At 44.5% G+C, this 22,823-nt stretch overlaps 1 protein-coding gene across 1 annotated transcript in view; it reads left to right on the top strand.

Moving 5' to 3' along the window:
* The window catches only part of COL9A2 (collagen type IX alpha 2 chain), a 71,560-nt gene that overhangs the window by 29,078 nt on the left and 19,659 nt on the right, over positions 1-22,823 (top strand). The window contains exons 12-23 of the mRNA XM_070949512.1: positions 2,052-2,105; positions 2,769-2,822; positions 3,487-3,540; positions 6,252-6,305; positions 7,401-7,454; positions 9,835-9,888; positions 10,009-10,062; positions 15,583-15,636; positions 17,556-17,600; positions 17,722-17,775; positions 21,603-21,656; positions 22,622-22,675. Of these exons, the coding sequence (XP_070805613.1) occupies positions 2,052-2,105; positions 2,769-2,822; positions 3,487-3,540; positions 6,252-6,305; positions 7,401-7,454; positions 9,835-9,888; positions 10,009-10,062; positions 15,583-15,636; positions 17,556-17,600; positions 17,722-17,775; positions 21,603-21,656; positions 22,622-22,675 (639 nt within the window). The remainder of the gene's footprint in view (positions 1-2,051; positions 2,106-2,768; positions 2,823-3,486; positions 3,541-6,251; positions 6,306-7,400; positions 7,455-9,834; positions 9,889-10,008; positions 10,063-15,582; positions 15,637-17,555; positions 17,601-17,721; positions 17,776-21,602; positions 21,657-22,621; positions 22,676-22,823) is intronic.

The following is a 22,823-nucleotide window of genomic DNA, read 5'->3' as shown; positions in this document are numbered from 1 at the left end:
CAGTGGTCAAGAGCCTGGATAGCTCAACAGACAGAAGCACTGTAATTTAACACCAGCTGCCTGCAATTACTGCTGGTTCGAATCTCTCCAAGGCTCAAGGTTGACTCAGCCTTCCATCCTTTCTAAGGTAGGTGAAATGAGGACCCAGATTGTGGGGGCAATAAGCTGACTTTGTATAAATATACAAAAGTATGAAGGCTATTGCTTAACTCATTGTAAGCCGCCCTGAGTCTCCGGAGAAGGGCGGCATATAAATCAAATTAAAAAAAAAAAAGTATCTGAATGTAAATCACGCAACCGTGGGGATGCTACAAGGGTCATAAGTGTGAAAAATGGTCACTTTTTTCAGTGCTGTTGTAACTTTGAACGGCCACTAAACGAACTGTTGTAAGTTGAGGACTACCTCTCTAAAATAATTGTAAAAGTGAGGGAGGCCTGCAAGCAGCTCCAAGGAGGCCTTCTAGTCCAGGGCTCTGGAGCTGCATGTGGTTCTTTCACCTCTGCTGCGGCTCCCTGTCACTCAAAATATGCATCACAACCGCCAATGTGCGACATACGCAGGCACACGATTTACTGAATTTTTCAACTCCCGGTAGGCCAACCATGGATAAATCCAAGAAAAGAAAAGTTTCAGAAGAAAACAGAACATTTAAATCAACTACATATGCTAGTTTTGTGGCCGCTCAAGAAATAGTCAGGAATGGGTAGGGTTTTGTGGCTCCTGGTGTTTTCTTTTCTGTAGGAAACAGGTCCAAATGGCTCTTAGTGTTTAAGGTTGCAGACTCCTGTTCTAGTCCAATACTCTGCTCAAGCAGGAAACTTATATCATTTCAGACAAATGGTTGTCCAATCTCTTCTTAAAAGATCTCCAGTGTTGAATCACCCACAACTTCTGGAGGCCAGAACTGATTCATGGTTCTAGTTGACAGGAAATGTCTCTTTAATTCTAGGTTGGTTCTCTCCTTGATTGGTTTCCATTTGTTGCTTTTTGTCCCGCCTTCAGGTGCTTTGGAGAATAGGTTGACCCCCCCCCCACTTCTTTGTGGCAGTGCCTTAGATATTGCATCACTGCTATCATGTCTTCCCTTGTTGTGACCGAGGCCCACATAGTGATTACCAAACACAATTCAGTCCTGAACAAACCTATTTTAGTAAAACAGCTGAGACTTAATTCATTCTCAGCTTTAGTCCAAAACAAATTCTTCAGCCTTATCACCAACCTTTGATGTCTTTGGCAACCTGCCAAAGGCTTTTCTTGGCAAAACCCCCACAAAGTTCAAGAGACACTGACAAGAAGCACTGGAATCAACGTTGCTTTTCTACAAAAAATCCAATGGCTCATTGCTGCTCTTTTAAGCCTTATGGGAGGGGCCAATCATCTCCTGGCCTTACTCCCGAGTCGTCCTTTTTGCTTCAGCTGCTCTTGCCTTCTGGCAGCTGTGTGCATGCGTGCACTAGGAACAGGCTCCTCCTGTTCCTCTGCCTCTCTGCTATCTGCCTCTGGAGGCTCCGGAGTCTGTGCATCGCTCCCAGGTGACCCTGGCCCCATCTCTGCCTCTGATGCAGAGCCGTAATCTGGGCCTTCCCCTGACTCCAGGACTTGCCCATTGTCCTCCCCAGCCTCCTCACTGTCTGACTCCGCTGCCAGTTCTGCAGGCTGCTGGCGAATCACAACTCCCCTCGTCCTTTTCACTAGACTAGGCATACTCAATTCCTGCACAACTAACACAGCAGAAGGAAACCAGCACCCAGTGCAGCTTGAGCTGCAGAGGTGTTACGTGCACCTTTCCTTTTGTCCTTTTATGATGGTGATTGCTGACCCTGATGAATTGTACAAATTCTGGATGTGCTTCTCTCCTCCTTTTATTTTCGTAAGAACTATAGGGAGGGTCTTGTTTTATAATTCTGGCCAGCACTCAGATTTTTTTATTTTGTCTGACTGTTGTCTTGGTTGTGTCTCTTCCTTCTGTTCCTCAAGGTTATTCCTTCTTCCCCTTACAAACGGTTGATTGACATTTGTTTTGAAAGTTTGATTCACTTTCCTTTTTTAGGGACACAGAGGTCGAGCAGGAGCCTCTGGAGAGCCTGGAAGACAAGGCCGGCTGGTGAGAATAGAGATGCTTCATCCCTCCCTTCCTTTTTCTCTTTAACTGATTGAACGTTAGCTATGAAAGATTAAGGGGCTTTGTTCAAATCCTGTGCTGTTTCATCCCAAATGTTATTCCCAACCAAGCCTGGTGGATGAGCATATAAGAAAGTCTCATCCAGGGCCATCAGGTGTGCCAGCTGAAAAACTCTCCATCATGTAGCCCAGTGGTCCTCAACTTTGCTTGGTTTAAGATGTGTGGACTTCAATTCCCAGAATTCCCCAGCCATCAATTCCGGGAACTGAAGTCCACACATCTTAAACTGACCAACGTTGAGAAGCACTAATGTAGCCAACCCTGCCTGCCTGTTAAACTTTTGGGGTATGGGGTATGTTAGCTTTCCTTAAATTGGTGCCCTCTGGGTACAGAGCAGCTGGCACCCCCAAATTCGTTGCCAACAGAACCTCTGGCTCCATTTGACTGATAATTTAGAAGTGGCATAATTCTGACAATGTGTAGGGCACCAGGAAGATTTCCCAACCTGGAAACTTAACTTGGTGTGATTGGAGTTGACAGTTTAAACAAGCAGTCAGGCTGATTTCTAATTCTCTTGATTTAAAGCCCATCTCTAGATGTTTGTCCTTTCTACAGCTTTGATACTTGTCTCGTTTTATTTCCTAGGGTCCAAAGGGTGACGTGGGCCTGTCTGGAGAACAAGGCATTCAGGGTCCTCCTGTAATGTATTTAATTATTTCTACTTCTTAATCTCATTCCCTTTGCTCCAGAGATTTTATTACACTTGTGTCATAGACCCTCCTATAGCCTTATTCTCTTTTTCCGGCTCCCTCCAAGGCTTAAAAAGGAAAAACAAGAAATGGAACAAGTTGGAGATGTATTATTTTACTTTAGGAGCCTGGCAAGCAAGCATAATTATTCACCTTTCTGACAATTTCTTAGCTTCCATATCTGATCATCTAGACATGGTCATTACTTACAATAAAGGGCATCTCTCTACATTAGTAGGTACTGAGAGCTCATAAATCCATGTAATATATTTTTTATGATACCATATATCAGTGTTTCTCAAGATTGGTAACTTTAATGTGTGGATTTTGACTCCCAGAATTCCCCAGCCAGCCTGTTGATATTTTTTGATATTCCATCTCACAAGAGGACAAACGGGATCAAAGCAGGAGGGGCCACTGATGGGAAGAAGATTGGTGGAAGTCAGGATGATGGTCATGACCAACCCATCGGAGCCCTCTCCTTTTTTTACCCACATTGCACATTTTTAAATATCCCTTCAGTGACCGCTTCTGGGCCATGGATGATGATGGTTTGTGTGACATGATCATCCCAGTTTGCAGATTACATAATCCAGTTTTGGTTTCTTTTTCAGGGCCCAGAAGGTCCCAGGGGGCATCCAGGAATGGCAGGACCAAAAGGAGAGATGGTAAGTGAATTAAACACTAGGGATTTGAGAGTTGATATTACAATAACCCCACACTGGTACCATGCGAGTTCTAGTCCTTTTTTAGGCCTGAAAGTCATGTGAGTGACTTTGGACTTGTTGTTCTCTCTCAGCTCAACCTACCTCATACATTGTTGTTGTTGTTGTGGGGAAAGTAGGAGGAGGAAAGAATATTAGGTATGTGTCAGGGCTCAAAAAACCGAAGAAAGACACATGATTCTTCCAAGTAAATTTCTTAATTGTTTCTCACCTATAGACAGAATCTTGCCAAACTAAAGCAAATTACTATTTCCGTAAAACATATATGCTGAGAGCTATTTGGAAGGAGCTATCTTCTCCCCTGATTTCAGTTGTACACATGTTTTAAGAATTCTCTGAATTAAAGTACATATTTGAACTCTTAGCTTTTTTACCTATACACCAAAGGTGATAGAAGTTGTCTTCACCTCTTCTGAATATCGTGTGTTGCCAGCTAATTTAGAATTTGTAGGATGGATACCAAAACTGGAGGATTTGAGGGGTTGTCACAGGAAAGAAGAGGTCGACTTATTCTCCAAAGCACCTGAAGGCAAGACAAGAAGCAATGGGTAGAAGCTTGTCAGAGGGAAAACCAACATCTAAGGAGAAACTTCCCAACAGCAAGAACTATTAATCAGTGGAACAGCTTGCCTTCCAGAGTTGTGGGTGCTCCATTGCTGGAGGTTTTCAAGAAAAGATTAGACAATCCTTTGTCCAGGATGGTATAAAGACTCCTGTCTTGTCCAGGCAGTTGGATTAGAAGGCCTCCAAGGTCCCTCCCAGCAGTACGATTCTATGAGAATATTAAAAAGCCAAGACTGAAACAAATATCATCTTGTTTGTTTAAATTGCCAATAGAATAGAATAGAATAGAATAGAATAGAACAGAACAGAACAGAACAGAACAGAACAGAACAGAACAGAATTCTTTATTGGCCAAGTGTGATTGGACAGACAAGGAATTCGTCTTTGGTGCACACGCTCTCAGTGTACATTCGTCAAGAATCGTAACGTACAACACTTAATGATAGTCATAGGGTACAAATAAGCAATCAGGAAACAATACCAATATAAATCGTAAGGATACCAGCAACAAGGTTAAAGTCATACAGTCATAAGTGGAAGGAGATGGGTGATAGGAACAATGAGAAGATGAATAGTAGTGCAGACATAGTTGACAGTGTTGAGGGAATTATTTGTTTAGCAGAGTGATGGCATTTGGGGGAAAAACAGTCCTTGTGTCTAGTTGTTCTGATGTGCAGTGCTCTATAGCGTCGTTTTGAGGGTAGGAGTTGAAACAGTTTATGTCCAGGATGCGAGGGGTCTGTCAATATTTTCACAGCCCTCTTTTTGACTCGTGCAGTATACAGGTCTTGAATGGAAGGCAGGTTGGTAGCCATTGTTTTTTCTGTAGTTCTAATTGCCTCTGAAGTCTGTGTCTGTCTTGTTGGGTTGCAGAACCAAACCAGACAGTTATAGAGGTGCAGATGACAGACTCAATAATTCCTCTGTAGAAATGTATCAGCAGCTCCTTGGGCAATTTGAGCTTCCTGAGTTGGCACAGAAAAAACATTCTTTGTTGTTCTTTTTTGATGATGTTTTTGATGTTAGGTCTCCATTTTAGATCTTGTGATATGATGGAACCTAGAAACTTGAAGATCTCTACAGTTGATATTGTGTTGTCTAGTATTATAAGAAGTGGTAGTATGGGAGGGTTTCTCCTAAAGTCTACCACCATTTCTATGGCTTTCAGTTCCAGATTGTTCCGGTCACACCACGAGGCTAGTTGTTCAACCTCCCATCTGTATGCGGATTCATCATTGTCTTGAATGAGACCAATCACTGTTGTGTCATCTGCAAACTTCAGTAGTTTAACAGATGGATCATTAAAAGATGCAGTTAAATTGTCCCTGTGAATTAGTTACAGCACCAGGGATCCCTCTTCCATTTAGAATTCAACTCACAAAGGGGTTGCTTTTATTGGGCATGTTTTATAGCCATTGCCACCTCTCTTCCCTCCTCCTCCCCCAGAGCTCCTCGGTTTAAGAATCAGTAAAGGAAGGTTGCAGATGAATGAGGATTAAATTTCTAGCAGACACTGGGTGCCTACTATGACCAAAAAGGGAAATAATTATCTGATTGGGGTTAGAATTGGAAGTTTGTTATCTTACAGCTTACAAGAGGAAATATAAAGAGGCACTACCTTGTTTAAGCAGCTTCTCTTCCAAGTCAATTAATTAAATGGAGTATAAGACACACCTTTTTACACCAAAAAAGAGGGTGAAAATATGGGTGCGTCTTATACTCCGAATGTAGCCCCGCCCAGCCTCTCAAATGGAGGTTTCAGAGGCAGAAAAAAGCCTTAGAAACAAAGCGTCAAAAAAAAAAAAGCCTCAGAAATGAAGCTTCAGAAAAAAAGCCTCCAAACAGAGCTTCAGAAAAAAAGCCTCAGAAACAGAGCTTCAGAGCCACCCATTGGGCTAGTCTTTGTTCCTTGAGCCTGACATTAACAAAAATGAAGACTAAGCAGTCTTAGATAAAATTCTGAGAAGTTTTTAGGGAAGATCCCTTCTGGATGGATGAGTTGCTGTGGAGTTGTCCATCCTCCCGGTTTGAAACTGATATTTAGCAAAGTGAGATTCCCCTTTCACTTTTTGTATGTTTTCTTTTTTTAGGGTCCTCAAGGTTACAAAGGCATGACTGGGAGCATTGGAGCTGTTGGTCCCCTGGTAATTTCTTTCTCTTTTATATTCATTTCTAATTTCTTCGTTAATCACCCAGCCTTATGGGGCTAGTAACGTTCAGGAATGAAAGCTCCCTCTCTGATTTTCCTGGGCAAAAGTCTTTGGATAAGGAGGAAAAAAAATAGCAAGATGTGACATTTCCGAAAGTGGTTCATCTACATTTTCCTATGTTCTGCCTGGCTTGACGTAAGGAGGTTGACTGCCAGGAAGAACTTCTTAGATGGATTCACAAGGGATGCTAAAGGTAGTTTTTGGTAATTTGTTCAAATTTGTGATCCTTGGAAGAGGAAAGGGAGGGGAAGGGAAGGGAAGGAATGAGGAAGAGTGGAAGAAGGAAAGAGAGGGAGGGAGGGAGGGAGGGAGGAAGGAAGGGAGGAAGGAAGGAAGGAAGGAACATGAATGGAAGAAAGGGGATGGGAGGGGAGGGGAGGGAAGGGAAGGGAAAGGAAGGAAGGAAGGAAGGAAGGAAGGAAGGAAGGAAGGAAGGAAGGAAGGAAGGAAGGAAGGAAGGAAGGAAGGAAAGAATCCCTAATCCTTTCATGTTGGCATTTTGAATTTGGGGGTGATTCTGATCCTGAGAATTTCCATCCTAAAAACCCTTCTGTACCCACTTATAAAACCTGACGATCAACATTCCTTACATCCTGAAAATGTGAATCTTAAGAGAATATTGGACGCTTAAGCAATTTTAAGATTAAGATTGGAGCAATGGATTTCTTGATCTGCAGCTCTCAAGGTTACAGCACCTGAAATTAAGTGGCTGGGTCTCCAGTGCTACTCACGTCAGAATTTAAGAGTAATGGGGCTCTGGATTGCTCCCATTTTTCCTCACCTGGCAGCTTTTTCAAAGGCGCTGGGATTATTCTACTGAGGCCCCAGTTCCTGCATCATATGAAGCCCCAAAGAATCCACCTGTGCTTAACATTAGCCCAGACTGGTGTGTTATGCAAAGGGAGTCACTGGTTTGCAATTAGCCCATTAATATGCATATTGAGTGGCTACAGCCAAGATGGATTTGCTCAGGCTAATCCTGTTGCATAAACACTTCTACTCATTGCTTTCTCTGTAATCATGATTTAGGGTGAAGATGGTCCCAAGGGGCCCCCAGGACAAGTTGGAGAGAAGGGAGAAATTGTGAGTGATTTTATTTTTCTGAAGCATTGCATTAAATCTTTGAAAAGTGGAGTGCCATACCGAAAGCACTAATGGCACTGTACAGGGGGTCCTCGAATTGATCCAAAAAGGAATCTTATGACCCGGTTCTAAATTTCTGATGCTCCAACATTCACATAACCGAACTTCAGGTGCTCAGCAACATGGGCTGCTGTGAGATCGTTTACAATGTCGCACAGGCTGCATTTTAGGATTGTTTTAAGAAAAAACTGGCCCTTTTCAATTTTTGGCAAAACTGCCTATAGCAAACCATTGGTTTGCTTAATGACCCCTGTGTTCACTTAACAACCACTGTGGCTGTTTTATGACTACTGCATTTGCTTAACCACCAATTGCAAAAACGGTCATAAAGTCACGTTACATTGTCATACGTTGTCTGTGAAGGACTATCTGTGTATATCTAATTCATTTGTTCCTTTTCCATTCCTGGGAGAGAAGAACTGAATAACTCCCACCACTCAGTGGATTAATATGTGTGGGTATTAGATGTGCCAATTCTACTTCCTCCTCCTTTCAAGGAACTTGCAGAAGAGTATTTCTTGAATATTCTTTTGCAAGTTCCTTGAAAGGAGGAGGAAGTAAAATTGGTGCATCTACCGTGTTTCCCTGAAAATAACCCTGAAATAAGCGCTTGGCCTTATTGCCGTGCACTCAAAAGCCCGATTGGGCTTATTATCAGGGGATGTCTTATTTTGGGGGAAACGGTAACACCCACACATATTAATCCACCGAATCCATCAGCTTTATTTACTTCAACAAGTTAACTCCAAAAATAAATAGGAGAAAAGTTTTTCTTGCAGAAAAATATTTCTTGAATACTCTTCTGCAAGAAATAACTCTTCCCCATTTATTTTTGGAGTTACTTAATTGAAGTAAATAAAGATGAAAAATACGGTTAGAGTTTCAGAGCTGAGGCTTCTTCGACTTCCCAAGCTGCATCTACAGTCCTGGGATGTCTGAGTGGCCTCCCATCCAAGAATTAGCCCAGTCCAGTCTTGCTTATATGTTCTGAGGCCTTGATTCATGAATCAACCTTTGGTTTTCTTAAAGCTCTGAACTTGGGAGATTAGTGTTCAGTTGATTTCCTGGACTTAGTATTTCTCATGTACTTGTTAGTACTTGTCAATGGTATAGGACAGTGATGGCTAACCTTTTCCGGACTGAGTGCCCAAAGCGCATGCGTGCATTTGCACATGTGTGCACCTGAACCTCTGTTAAGGATATTCTTGGCTCATAACCGATGTTGTAGGTTATTGAGCAGAGTACCCTTTGAGTAAACGCATGAAAAGCGACTGGGAGTGGTTGTGAACAATCACAGTCAACATACAAACACACTGAGTTGTTGTAGTCTTTTACTTTTAGAAAAAGTAAAGCAAAGTCCAAAAACAATCCAAGTCATACACAGATAAGACGAGAGTTAAAAGATCAATCCAGGGATATTTCAAGTACAAAGTCTTCTTACCAGTTGTAGTCATACACAATAAAACAGTTCTTCTTGAGTTTTAAAACAGGAACAAGTTCAATATCAAAATTCAATAAATAGTAGAAAACAACATATAGCTATGATCAAACAGTGATCATGCAGAGAGATCAGGTAGAGAGTTACAGCAAATAAGCAGGTAAAATGGTGTAGTATTCACACAAGCCATAATCCTGACTTCCCTTAAGTACATTGGCTACAGAGCTTAGCCAATCAGGATACAGGATGATGCAATATAGTCTTAAAGCAATATAATACCTTTCTGACTGCAAACATATATTATTGGTTTATATATTGCCTGACCAACTAGTTAGGCAAATAACCATTTCCTAACACTCTCAAAATGCAATGTGCGTGTGGCCCCACAATTGTGCCCCGCCCCCACACATGTGTGCGCAGCCCCCTGCATGCCCCCTGTCCCTGCACATATACGCGCCCCCCACATGCGCCCCACACGTGCCCAGTGCACATGCATGCACAGCCCCATGTGTGTGCCCCGCCCCCCTGTGCATGTGCACATGTCCCCCTGCATGCGCCCATCCCACTGCATGCGCAGCAGAGACCCGAAGACAGCTGCCTGGTGAGAGGCACGCACACATATGTGGCAGAGCTCAACTGGGGCGACGGCTCATATGCCCACAGAGAGAGCGCTGCATGCCACCTCTGGCATGAGTGCCATAGGTTTGCCATCACGGGTATAGGGTTTCCTGCTTGAACAGGAGGTTGGAGGAGAAGACCACCAAGGTTCCTTCCAATATGTTACTCTGTTATTCATGATAGTATATTGGTATGTTCTGTTATTTATAATGATGTATTGGGTATGTATACCAATAACAGAGCCTTTCCTTTCCCCTTTTTGAGGGTCCCCGTGGTTTCAGTGGTGCTGAGGGCGAAATGGGTCCCAAAGGAACACGGGTGAGTACATTTTCTTTCCAGCCCAGCGAGATGTTGGGAATAATCACGTAGGGAAGCTGGCTTACTTTTCCATTAGAGGTCAGAAATAATGCCCCACTCTTCTCCTCCCCCCGCTTCTAGGGTCTTCCTGGGATTGATGGCAAAGATGGATTTCCTGGCGTTCCTGGGGTGAAGGTAAGAAGAGGCCCTCAAGAAGTGCAACATTTGGCTATTCATGATTGATCTCAAAAAGTGAGTGGAGTCCACAGCAACACATCTGGATGGAGAGCCACCGTGACCATATTGGTATGGGTGCTGTCTTGACTTTTTTGACCAACCCTTCCATCAGCCCACTATCACCTAGGGCAGGGATGGCTAACCTTTTTGTCGTTGCGTGCCGAAAGTGCCCGCCCTGCACCCCCACACATGCGCACATAGCGCACCTCCCACCCCCCAGCCTGTTTTGGGCCTAGCAGGCCTCCCTGCAGCCTCCTGGGACCAAAAACAGGCCATGGCCCATTTTTGGTACCAGGAGGTGCAGGGAGACCTGCTAGGCCCAAAACAAGCTGGGGGAGGGGTGTGGTGACCCCCCATGGCCTGTTTTTTATCTCAGGAGGCTGCAGGGAGGCCTGCTAGGCCCAAAACGGGCTGTGGGGGAGCGTGTCGCACCCCCTTGCTCTTCCCGTCTCCCGCGCATGCATGCGTGACCTGCCCCCCGTGTGTGTGCAGCAGAGACCCCAAAATCATCTGGCCGGCAGGAGGCAAGCGTGCATGCGGGGTGGAGCTGAGTTGGGGCGATGGCTCGTGTGTCCGCAGAGAGGGCTCTGCATGCCACCTGTGGCACGCATGCCATAGGTTCGCCATCACGGACCTAAGGGAAAAATATCCAGAGATGAAATGAGGGAAGTCATTTTTTAGGGCCAGCAGAACTGGGGCTGCAAGCGAAGAGTCTGGAACAGATTTTGTTCTGTTCCTGTGATGGAGGGGGCCTCGATGGGCCATAATATTATCTCTTTTACAATCTACTAGAACAAATGAACCTCACGAGCAGTTTACACTAAACTGTTTTTATTTACATAAAATAAAACAAGGTCTATTCAAAAGGAATATTAGATGTCATTCTCTTTCTTAAGAGTCCTGTCAGCTCTCTGGTGCAATCGCTCTATGCGATTGGAGTTTGGGCTTTTCTTCCTCAGAAGGAAGAGGCTTTAGTGACTTCAGCTCTGCCTCTGATCCCGAAGCCCGACCTAAAATGTCTGCTGGCAAGCATCTCCTTTTATACTGTCACAGTGGCAGTTAGGGGAGGGCATAGAAAAGCCCGGGAGATTCAAATCCAGGAGCTGCTCTCTGATTGGCTTATTTAATTGTCTAAGCCAGTGGTCCCCAACCTTTTTATCGCCGCGGCCCGCTGAGCGCGCGCAGGGGTGGGGGCACGGCCCAGGAGCTTTTGCGCATGGCCCATTGCGCACGGCCCAGGAGCCTTTGCGCTGCAGCGTTCATGTCCCCCGGCCGCTGCGCGGCCCGGTGCCAGGTACTCCACGGCCCGGCACCGGTCCGCAGACCGGGGGTTGGGGACCACTGGTCTAAGCCAAAGGCCATTAATAGGCACAGCAACTGTGAGGGAATTTTTCTCTCACAGTTTCCCTGAGCAGGGAGCTAGTCCCTGACCTGGGAAACACAGTTGTTCCCCCATAATACATCCCTGGAGAGGAAGAAGTCATTCTCTGGTCCAGTTTGATTCCTGATGACTTCAGGGAGATGGTCACCTATGATGTTTTCTTGCAAATGATCCTGAAGTGGGTTGCCATGCCATTCTCCTAAGATGCTTTACAACTTCCCATTATACTCCTGTAATCTCCAGAAGTGTGACACTACCAAGCTTTTTGAAATCAATCAGGAATAGCCAGATGTTGCCGTGACTGTGATATGTTTTAAATGTCTTAAGACTCATAAGGCAATGTAACTGCTAATTTAATGGAACTAACGTAACCATAACCTTATTAAAATTAATATTAACTGTAACTTGTTGCTTGTATCCTTATGATTTATATTGATATTGATTAGTTCCTAGTATGATTTGATTGCTTATTTGTTCCCTATGACTATCTATCATTAAGTGTTGTACCTTATAATTCTTGATGAACATATCTTTTCTTTTATATACACTGAGAGCGTATGCACCAAAGACAAATTCCTTGTGTGTCCAATCACACTTGGCCAATAAAATTCTATTCTATTCTATTCTATTCTATTCTATTCTATTCTATTCTATTCTATTCTATTCTATTCTATTCTATTCTATTCTATTCTATTCTATTCTATTCTATTCTACTCTACTCTACTCTACTCTACTCTACTCTACTCTACTCTACTCTACTCTACTCTACTCTACTCTACTCTACTCTATATTTTTATGCTGAATACCGTAGGTGGCAAGAGAAGACGGGTGTGTGATGGTGGAAGAAAGATAATTCTGGGCCAACATTTGTCTCGGGGTGCAGTTTGGCCTTTCTTTTTGCTTGGTCAATATTTCTATTAACACCTTGGTTGATGAGGTGGATGGATAGTTTATTGATCTGCAGAGGAGATATGTTTGGTTGATTAGATTATACCTTAGATGCTAGAAATGGAATTTGATTCAAAACAGTGTTGATAGATGAAGGAAATGGGCTGTAAAGCACAGAATGAAGTCATGCACTTAGGAAACAGAAATCCAAATCCAATGGTGGGGGGAAAACTTGGAATTGTGGTTGATAATAAAACTGGGTTTGAGCCAGCAAGATGTGCTGTCCCACTCACTCACACATGAGTGTGGTGTATGTATGGTTTAGAGGGTTTGTTGATGTTCCCCAGCAGTTCCCTTCACCCAGCCTCAGAACTGTCCCAAATAAATCCAGCCACAAGCAGGCCAAGGTTGGTCCACAAGGCAATGGCCAATAGTCCATAAAACAATGGAAAGTTGCTCCAACAAATAAGTCCACAAACCAACTAAAATCCACCAGGCCAAACTGTGATACAGCCACAAGCGCTCACTTGGCAAAAGAAGTTCAGAGTCTCCAGGGCGCAAAGTCAAGCAGGAAGCACCAGAAACAAACACACACAGTCATAAATCAAACATGTTCCCAGTAATGCCTCCCACTGCCTGCCATGATAAATAGCTTTCCGGTGCAGCCCATCAAGACGGGCGGGCCTCCTCCCAAATAATCTGGCAGATCTCTGTTGCTCTTGTCTTTTCTCTGCCCTGCATGCTCTTGGATCCACCATGGAAGGCAGCTCCTCCTCCTTTTCACTGACCGTCTGCCCCTGAAAGCTTTCCCCAGCCGAAGTCCCCCGTAAATCTCTTTCGGCTGGCTGTTCAGAGTCATTGATTAACCCAGTTCCTGACGTACCAGGAATGAGCTCATCCTCCCTTGAGCCGACCTCTGAGGAAGATTCTGAGGAGTCATCCAAGGGGGACATCACACAAGATGATGTGAGGGCAAAGAAGGGAAATGGAATTTTTAGCCTGCATCAACTGAGTATAATGTCCAAATCATGGAAGGAATCTATCCACATGACAGGTATTCTCCGACTTAAGACCACAACTGGGACTGGAACTTCTGTCACTAAGTGATGTGGTCCTTAAGTGAGTCACCACTTAACTGCACCCAATTTTTACAACCGTTAAAACGAACCTGGCTTCGCGCATTGTCTTTGCTTGTTAGAAGTCCCCTGGGAAGGTTGCAAATGGGGATCACATGACCCTGGAACGCTGCGATCAATGTAAATGCTTGCTGGTTTTCATGGGCCCAAAATGTTGATCATATGACTGTGATGACGCTGCAATGGTTGTAAGTGTGAGGACCAATTGTAAGTCATTTTTTTCAGCGCCATCATATCTTTGAACGGCCACTCAACAAATGGTTGTACACGGGGTGAATTCTACTTACCTTCCCAACTGGTTCAGAAGTGCGTGCGCGGACCCTCTGCACATGCACAGAGGGTAAAAAACAGGTTACTTCCTGGTTAAAATTTCCTGATTAAAACCAGGAACTAAAGATGACCGGGCAAGTGGGTGGAGCCTCACGCCGCCATCGCTACCGGTTCTCCGCACCACCAGCCACTATCGCTACCAGTTCTCTGAACCACCGGCCACCATCGCTACCGGTTCTTCAAACCACCGGCCGCTATCGCTACCAGTTCTCTGAATCACTGGCCGCCATCGCTACCAGTTCTCTGAACCACCGGCCACCATCGCTACCGGTTCTCCAAACCACTGGCCACCATCGCTACCTGTTCTCCAAACCACCAGCCACTATCGCTACCAGTTCTCTGAACGACCGGCCACCATTGCTACCGGTTCTCCAAACCACCGGCCGCTATCGCTACCAGTTCTCTGAATCACCGGCCGCCATCGCTACCAGTTCTCCAAACCACCGGCCACCATCGCTACCGGTTCTCCAAACCACCAGCCACTATCGCTACCAGTTCTCTGAACCACCGGCCACCATCACTACTGGTTCTCCAAACCACTGGCCACTATCGCTACCAGTTCTCTGAATCACCGGCCACCATTGCTCCCGGTTCTCCAAACCACCGGCCGCTATCGCTACCAGTTCTCTGAATCACCAGCCGCCATTGCTACCAGTTCTCTGAACCACCGGCCGCCATCGCTACCGGTTCTCCAAACCACCGGCCGCTATCGCTACCAGTTCTCTGAATCACCGGCCGCCATCGCTAGCAGTTCTCCAAACCACCGGCCACCATCGCTACCGGTTCTCCAAACCACCAGCCACTATCGCTACCAGTTCTCTGAACCACCGGCCACCATCGCTACCGGTTCTCCAAACCACCAGCCACTATCGCTACCAGTTCTCTGAACCACCGGCCACCATCGCTACCGGTTCTCCAAACCACCGGCCGCTATCGCTACCAGTTCTCTGAATCACCGGCTGCCATCGCTAGCAGTTCTCCAAACCACCGGCCACCATCGCTACCGGTTCTCCAAACCACCGGCCACTATCGCTACCAGTTCTCTGAATCACCGGCCGCCATCGCTACCAGTTCTCCAAACCATCGGCCACCATCGCTACTGGTTCTCCGAACAACTGGCCATCATCGCTACCAGTTCGGCTGAACCGGTGTGAACCGGGCGCATTTCACCCCTGGTTGTACATTAAGGACTACCTATGTTCTGCTTTAGTCAGGCTGGGATATTCCGTTTCAAATTTAGCTTCATTAAGTTCTTTCTGTTTTAAAGGAAGGAAATAAAGCATCCCATCCATCTGGTAGCTAATACAGGGAGTCCTCGACTTACGCCCGCAACCGAGCCCCAAATTCTCACCACTCAGCAAGATGGTTGTTAAGTGAGTTTTGTCCCATTTTACAACCTTTCTTGCCACAGTGGTTGAGTGAATCACCACTGTTTTTAAATTAGCACCATGATGGTTAAGTGAATCTAGCTTCCCCATTGATTTTTTACTTGTCAGAAGTTGACAAAAAGGGATGACGTAACCCTGGGAACAAATACGAATCAGTGGCCAAGTGTCCGAATTTTGATCACGTGATGTGGGGATGCTGCACGGGTCTTAAGTGGGAAAAAGAAGTCACTTTTTACTGCTGTTGTAACTTTGAATGGTCACTAAATGAATGGTTGTAAATAGAGAACTACCTGTACTTGCCGTTCTCTTTGCATCTTTCCTAATTTCCTTATTCCCTCTCTTTTTTGCCATATAGGGAAGTGTGGGTCAACCAGGCCTTCCAGGGCCTTTGGGACACAGAGGAGTGGCTGTAAGTATTGGGTTGTTCCAAAACAGAACAAATTAGGTTCCATCATCACCCAAAACTAAACTTGCATTCTGCCAACGTTTCAAATCGAACACCTGCTGCTTGGTTTTCCTCCAAGCCACACACACACACACACTCACAAAAACACCCCCAGCCCAAACTCCCAACAACCCTGGAAGCCGCCTTTGAAAGGAAATCACCAGATTTTGTTTTTGTTTTTTGTTAAAAACGGGCTGGTACTTGCCCAAATTGTAATTGCTGTAAGTGGGAACTGTAATGGAAAATTATGTATTATGGACAGGTTCAGGAAACCTTTTCCCAAAAGTGAAAAGGACAGGAATTGCTACAGAAATGGGCCCCTTCCAATAGAACAAGAGAGTCACTCGTGTTCAGAGAAATAATTGTGTCTGTAATTATTGCCGAATTTCAAAACGTGGCTTATTTTCCTAGGCTGGCAAGAGCTTCTAAAACGATGCCAGGGCATTGTGAGAGGACAGTTGGTGGAGTAATTAAAGACACTGGAATAATAAAAAAAAAAAATTCTGTCGTAGACATGGAAACCACACAGATGACCTTCGGCCAGCTCCTCCCTCTCTCTCTCACCCCTGGAAGGGAAAAAGACTTTCTGAAAAAGACTTTCTGAAAATGTTGCTAAGAAAACGACAGGACTTTGTTCATACCTTGGCAACTTTAAACCTTAGGGACTTCAATTTCCAGAATTCCCCAGGTAGCCAGGGGAAAATCTGGGACTTGAAGTCCATAAGTCTTAAAAGTTGCTATGGTTGGACACCCCAATGTAGACAGCAAAAGTCAAGATTGACTTGAAGGCAATGACAGCCAGTTTGACGTAGTGATGGTGATCCTGGACTAGAAATCAGGAGACCGTAAGGTCTTCTCCTGCCTTAGGCCCAAAGCCAGTTGGGTGTCCTCAAGCCAATCACCCTCTCTCAGTCCCAGGAAGGAAATAATGGCAAACCACTTTGAAAATCTTGCCAAGAAAATTTCAGGGACTTGTCCAGGTAGTTACCTGGAGTCAAGTCTGGCTTGAAGTGAGCTTCCCATCTGATGCCATTTTGCAACAGTGCCCCACTCTCAAAAGAAAATGATTCCGGATCTTACAATTGGCTTCTCTGCAACCAGATCATTGAAGGAATCATCCTATAGGAAGGCTTGTGTAGACCAGGGGTCTGCAACCTTAAACACTCAAAAGAGCCATTTGGACCCGTTTCCCACAGAAAAGAAAACACCAGGAGCCACAAAACCCTACCCATTCCTGACTATTTTTTGAGCGGCACAAAACTAGCATATGTAGTTGAATTAAATGTTCAGTTTTCTTCTGAAACTTTTCTTTTCTTTGATTTATCCATGGTTGGCCTACCGGGGTTGAAAAGCTCAATAAATCATGTGTCGGCAGGTATCGCACATTGGGGGTTGTGACGCATATTTTGAGTGACAGGGAGCCGCAGCAGAGGGGTGAAAGAGCCACATGCGGCTCCAGAGCCTCAGGTTGCTGACCTCCTGATGTAGACCAAATAAATTGGATTTTTCCAAATTATGGAAGGACATAATTAAGGGGGGGACATGATAGCAGTATTCCAGTATTTAAGAAGTTGTCACAAAGAGGAGGGAGTCAATTTATTATCCAAAGCACTAGAGGGCAAGACAAAGAAACAATGGTTGGAAACAAATCAAAGAGAGAAGCAACCTGGAATTAAGGAGAAACTTCCCAACACTGAGGACAATTAACCAGTGGAACAGCTTGTTGTGGGTGCTTCATCATTGGAGGTTTTTAAAAAGAGACTGGACAGTCACTTGTCTGAAATGATACAGGTTCTCCTGCTTGAGTAGGGGGCTGGACTAGAAGACCTCCAAGGTCCCTTCCAGCTCTATTCGAATTCTGATATTTTCTTCTCTCCCCAAAGGGTTTGCCAGGCACTCCTGGGAGCAAAGGTGGTCCTGGAGCGAAGGTATGGATTTAGGCCTCTTCCTCTCCTTGTTACTTGAATTATTAGCTTATTTTACCTCTTCCATGCACTCCTGATGAATGGGGAACGGATGATGTACATTTTCTTCTTAATGTCTTCCTAGGGCGAACCAGGAACCCGCGGCCCGTCAGGCTTACCTGGGCCATCTGGAAAAATTGTAAGTAAAAGAGACTGTAAGGATTGCCTCTCCTTCCAACTTAAGAAAGTAAAAACGTAGTATTTCAAAAGGACCCTTTTATTAAGCAGAAGTGACAGCAATGGATTCAACGCAAGGTCTGAATACCCTTAGGCAAGACAAGTAGGATTAAAGCAGTAGAGACCCCTCCCTTTAACCAGAATGCAGATTTTAGCCAATACACAAGTGTGAAGATGTTTTCTTTACCAGCTGCCCTGAGAACCCGGATAAGTATGTATTCACATTGTTTCTCCTTTCTTCTTTAAAGAGAAACAGCCCACATGGCTATCATAAACATTCCTCCATGTTAAGGGGATCTCAGGGCTCTTTGGTGCCAGGATATAGGTTGTAAAATATCTGTTGACACAGGCAATGTTAGTAAATTGAATCCAAGTCTCCCCCTTCTCCCAATTGAATGGCAGTATCACTTTTAGGGATCTGACAGAGACTTTCCATCTCTTTCTTTCTTCAATCAACCGCGTTTCGAGAGCATTGGGAAAAAAAAACGTCTTTTCATCGCCTTTCTTGTTTTTTACATTTTCCCCTCCTTTTTTTTTTTTTTTAACCAAGATGATTCCCAAAACAATTCATTTCTATTTGATTTGTCCCTCCATCTCACTGTTTCCAGATTTCAGCTCAAGGTCATGGTTGTGTCTGTTGTGGTAGCTCAGAGGCCCCCGCAGAAGGAGAAGTGGGCCCCAAGTCGAAATCTCGAGCTTCCTGCCTTTTCAGAGGGCATCCACCCATGTCTGCCATAAAGCTTTGGGGAAGCCAGAGGGCTCTGGTGTTCTGAAGCTCTTGAAGTGATCAAAATCATGTTCCCATAGGGAAATTGAAGCTTGCTGCTTATTTAGATGGATCTGCAAGGCAGAAGCATTCTGCTTTTTTTTTTCATATCTATATATATATAAAAGCGAAAACCACTCACGCATTAATCACGAAATCTCCAGAACCGTAGAGCCTACAAACTTGAAATTTGTCACGTATGTTCCTCTTGGCTTCTAGGTGCTCACTAAGAAATGATTTTTTCGAAATGACCATCAGAGCATTACTATTCCCTATATTATTATTATTAATACGCTCTGATGCTAAGGAGTTCTACTCCCCCTCCCTACCTCAAAAGAAATCTGTTCCAAATGCAAAACACAAGCAGAGGAGAGGAGTTTCACTTTCAGTTTTACTTTCACAGCAGCAAGCAGCTTTACTACAGAACAGTTGAGCTGAGCCATGCCCAGCCTCCTTCCTGTCTCCTTCTTGCTCACACAGCAAATACTGTTTGAGTTTTCAAACACCTCTCAACTCTCTCACACACTGACAGGATGCTAGCCGGATGAATACCAATGGATGCTGCGGGCTGGGACATTCTACTCCCCCTCCCTCTGTTCCAACTGCCAGTTGCATTATATTAACGCACTCTGATGCTACGGAGTTACACATTCTACATTATGTTTCAGGCTACAACTGTCAATTTATATCAAGCCCGAGCACATAGTTTCGTAGCGAAGCACGGGCATCCAGCTAATTGCAAATAATTTTGTCTCAGTAGGAAAAAAGAAAAGTCAAAAAAAGGAAAAAAAAACAGAAGTTTAGACTGGCTGGCTAAGAGGGTCTAAAGCGGAAGGTCTCTTTAGTAATAAGCATAAGTGATCTACCATTACTTTCATTCAGGCTTTTAAAAAAAAAAATCGTAATACAGGTAGTCCTTGACTTACACCCACAATTGAGCCCAAAATTTCTGTTGCTACAGTAAGTGAGACAGTTGTTAAATGAATTTTGCCCGTTTTACAACCTTTCTTGCCACCGTTGTTAAGTGAATCACTGCCGTCGTTCAATCAGTTGTAAGTGAATCCGGCTTCCCTATTGACTTTGTTTGTCAGAAGGTCACAAAAACTGATCACGTGACCTCAGGATGCAGCAACGCGTCATAAATAGGAACCAGTTGCCCAGCATCTGAATTTGGATCACGTGACTACAGGGATGCTGCAATGTTGTAAGTGTGAAAAATGGGTCATAAGTCACTTTTTTCATTGCCATTGTAGCTTCAAACAGTCAACAAATGAACTATTGTAACTCAAAGGCTACATGTATATTATTATTTTATTATAATAATATAATACAATACAGTGTTATGATTGATAATAATATTATTATGATTGGTCACATAGCCAGATGTTTAGACCAGGGGTGAAATCTAAACATTTTCCCTACCGGTTCTGGGGGCATGGCTTGGTGGGTAAGGCAGGGGAAGGATACTGCAAAATCCCCATTCCCACCCCACTCCAGGAGAAGGATACTGCAAAGACCCCATTCCTTCCCCACTCCTGGGGGAAGGATATTGCAAAATCCCCATTACCTCCCCACTCCTGGGGGAAGGGTATTGCAAAATCTCCATTCCCACGACATTCCTGGGGGAAGGATACTGCAAAATCCCCATTCCCTCCACACTCCGGGGGGAAGGATGCTGCAAAATCCCCATTCCCTCCCCACTCCTGGGGGAAGGATGCTGCAAAATCTCCATTCCCACCCCACTCTGGGGCCAGCCAGAGGTGGCATTTGATGGTTCTCCGAACTACTCAAAACTTCTGCTGCCGGTTCGCCAGAACCTGTCAAAACCTGCTGGATTTTACCCCTGGTTTAGACTGGATTTACCTTTACAGAGGGCTGTAAAGCAACGTGAAGCGGTATATAAATTGCAATATAATTGCTATCATTGAGTCTTTCAGGAGGAGGAAGAGGAGGAGGAGGAGGAGGGGGCAGGGGTAGGAGGAGGGGTAGAAGGATTTTTAACACAGCTTCTTTTTCCAGTGGATTCTACAACCTGGTGGTGTCTCCTTAAGAACTATAAGAGCAAGCCACGTTATTTCAAGTGCATAACCTCTGCAGTGTGGAATTCCCCACCTTTCCAAAGGGGCAAATCTGTATCTTCTGCCTTCAAGAGGTTCTGATGCCTGTTCAGTCTAATGTGTTTCTGGTTATGTTTGTCAAAGGAGAAAATGAGTTGCTTTTTAATAGTGTTGTACACTCTTTCTTTTATCCATATTAATAAATATTATACATACATACATACATACATACACACACACATACACACACACACACACACACACACTATATATGTATGTATGTATGTATGTATGTATGTATGTATGTATTTGCTTTCTTCTTTTGTCATAGGTTTTGTGTGTATTTTTCTTCAACCTGATTTTTTCCTACGTAACCAAGTTTGCAGCCATAGCTCAGTGAAATCACATCCACTATCCTAGGCTTCTTCAAACAGCAAGCAAGCATAGGCAGCAAAATGCTTGCTTGCTGTCTGAAGAAGCCTAGGACAGTGGATGTGATTTCACTGAGCTATGGCTGCAAACTTGAACTATCCAGATCATTTAGCCCAAGCCAGCTAAATGTTTACTTTCCGAAGACATTTTCATGTCATCTTTCTTGTCTATAAGCATAGATATAAAGGAATTCAAGAAATAAATTATTGGAGTTTGGTCAATTCCCTGGCTGGGGAAGAAAGTGCCAGGCTCCCCCTGGCATTCGCTGGTTGTTTCAAATCCCCCCCCTCCCCCCCCAAAAAAGATGGCTGTGATGCCTGCACTCCCAGTCGCTGCCAGAAGGAGGAAGCATTGCCCTATGAAATAATACCAGCTAGCCAGCAAAGACCACCAGCTGAACAAATCCTATGTAAATAACTTTGAATTACTTTCATAGCATGCATGTTTTTCTTTGATTCAGTATTTCTCTTGCCACAGGTTTTTGCAGCAAAAGGCTACATATTTTTTTCTTTTGTTCTTCATCGCCTCTTTTAGGGAGAGCCGGGTCCACCGGGAGCAGTGGGTCTCCAAGGCATTGCTGGTGTGAAAGTGAGTCTGCAAAGAATTGTAGGCTTACAATACTTACAACTCTACCGTTCTAATATTCCAAAATTTCCCCTGCGAGGTGAAGACTTTCTTCCATCAAATATGTGGGCGATAGAGGGCGGATTTCAGTTGTCTGTTTAATTTTCCAGAAAAGTTTGATTTTTTTTCTAAGACTTTTGTGAGGTGTCCCATCCTCTCCTCTCAAGATACAGTGTTCTTCTTGGAAATCCTGATCTTCTATTCAGGCTAGAGTTACTGTGAGTTACAATGGTCCTTCAAGGACGGAATGGCAATTTTTGGCTCATGTTGGCTGGGGCTTCTGGAAGGTGCAGTTCCACCCTTTGGGGGGACCTTAGATTCCCCTGTTTTATGTGGAAAACTGAGAGTGAATGGCAAATTGGACCTCCTGATTCAGTCTTTCAAGGTAGACTCAACTAGGAAGTCACGCTTGTTAATAACTAATTTTATTGCCAAGTTATAGAAAGAGAACCTTGCAAGCAGTGGTGAAATCCATTTTTTTTTACTACCGGTTCTGTGGGCGTGGCTTGGTGGGCGTGGTGTGGTGTGGCTTGGTGGGCGTGGCAGGGGAAGGATACTGCAAAATCTCCATTCCCACCCCACTACTGGGAAAAGGACACTGCAAAATCTCCATTCCCTCCCCACTCTCGGGCCAGCCAGAGGTGGTATTTGCCGGTTCTCTGAACTGCTCAAAATTTCCACTACCGGTTCTCCAGAACCTGTCAGAACCTGCTGGATTTCATCCCTGCTTGCAAGGCTGAATATGGTTCCCCCTCTGTCTTTGAGAACAAAGGAGGGGGTTGTCTGAATCACTTACTCAGATTGCAGTTCTAGCCCATATTCAGATTTTTCCTTATCTGACTGTTGTCTTGGTTGCAGCTCTTCCTCTTATTCCTCAAGGTTATTCCTTCTGCCCATGACCACCTGATCTTCCATCTTCTCTTTTGCAGGGAGATCGGGGCGAGAGGGGGTCTACGGGACCTCCAGGTCCACAGGGAAAAGTGGTGAGTATATGAACCCTTGGATCCGAACAGGTCCCCGTTTCTTCCTGCCAAGAAGGAAACAGAGATCCTTGGAAAGCTCAACTCCTTAAGCAATCAGATGGACATTTTTCTTTGACTTTTCTTTTTACCATGGATGAAATATTTTTTG

Source organism: Pituophis catenifer, unplaced genomic scaffold (assembly GCF_029215685.1).
Source record: "Pituophis catenifer annectens isolate HBS135680 unplaced genomic scaffold, rPitCat1.0.hap2 SCAF_9, whole genome shotgun sequence".
NCBI classification, from domain to species: domain Eukaryota; kingdom Metazoa; phylum Chordata; class Lepidosauria; order Squamata; family Colubridae; genus Pituophis; species Pituophis catenifer.
Note: the sequence above shows the minus strand (reverse complement) of the source record. Positions and strands in the feature narration are given on the sequence as shown.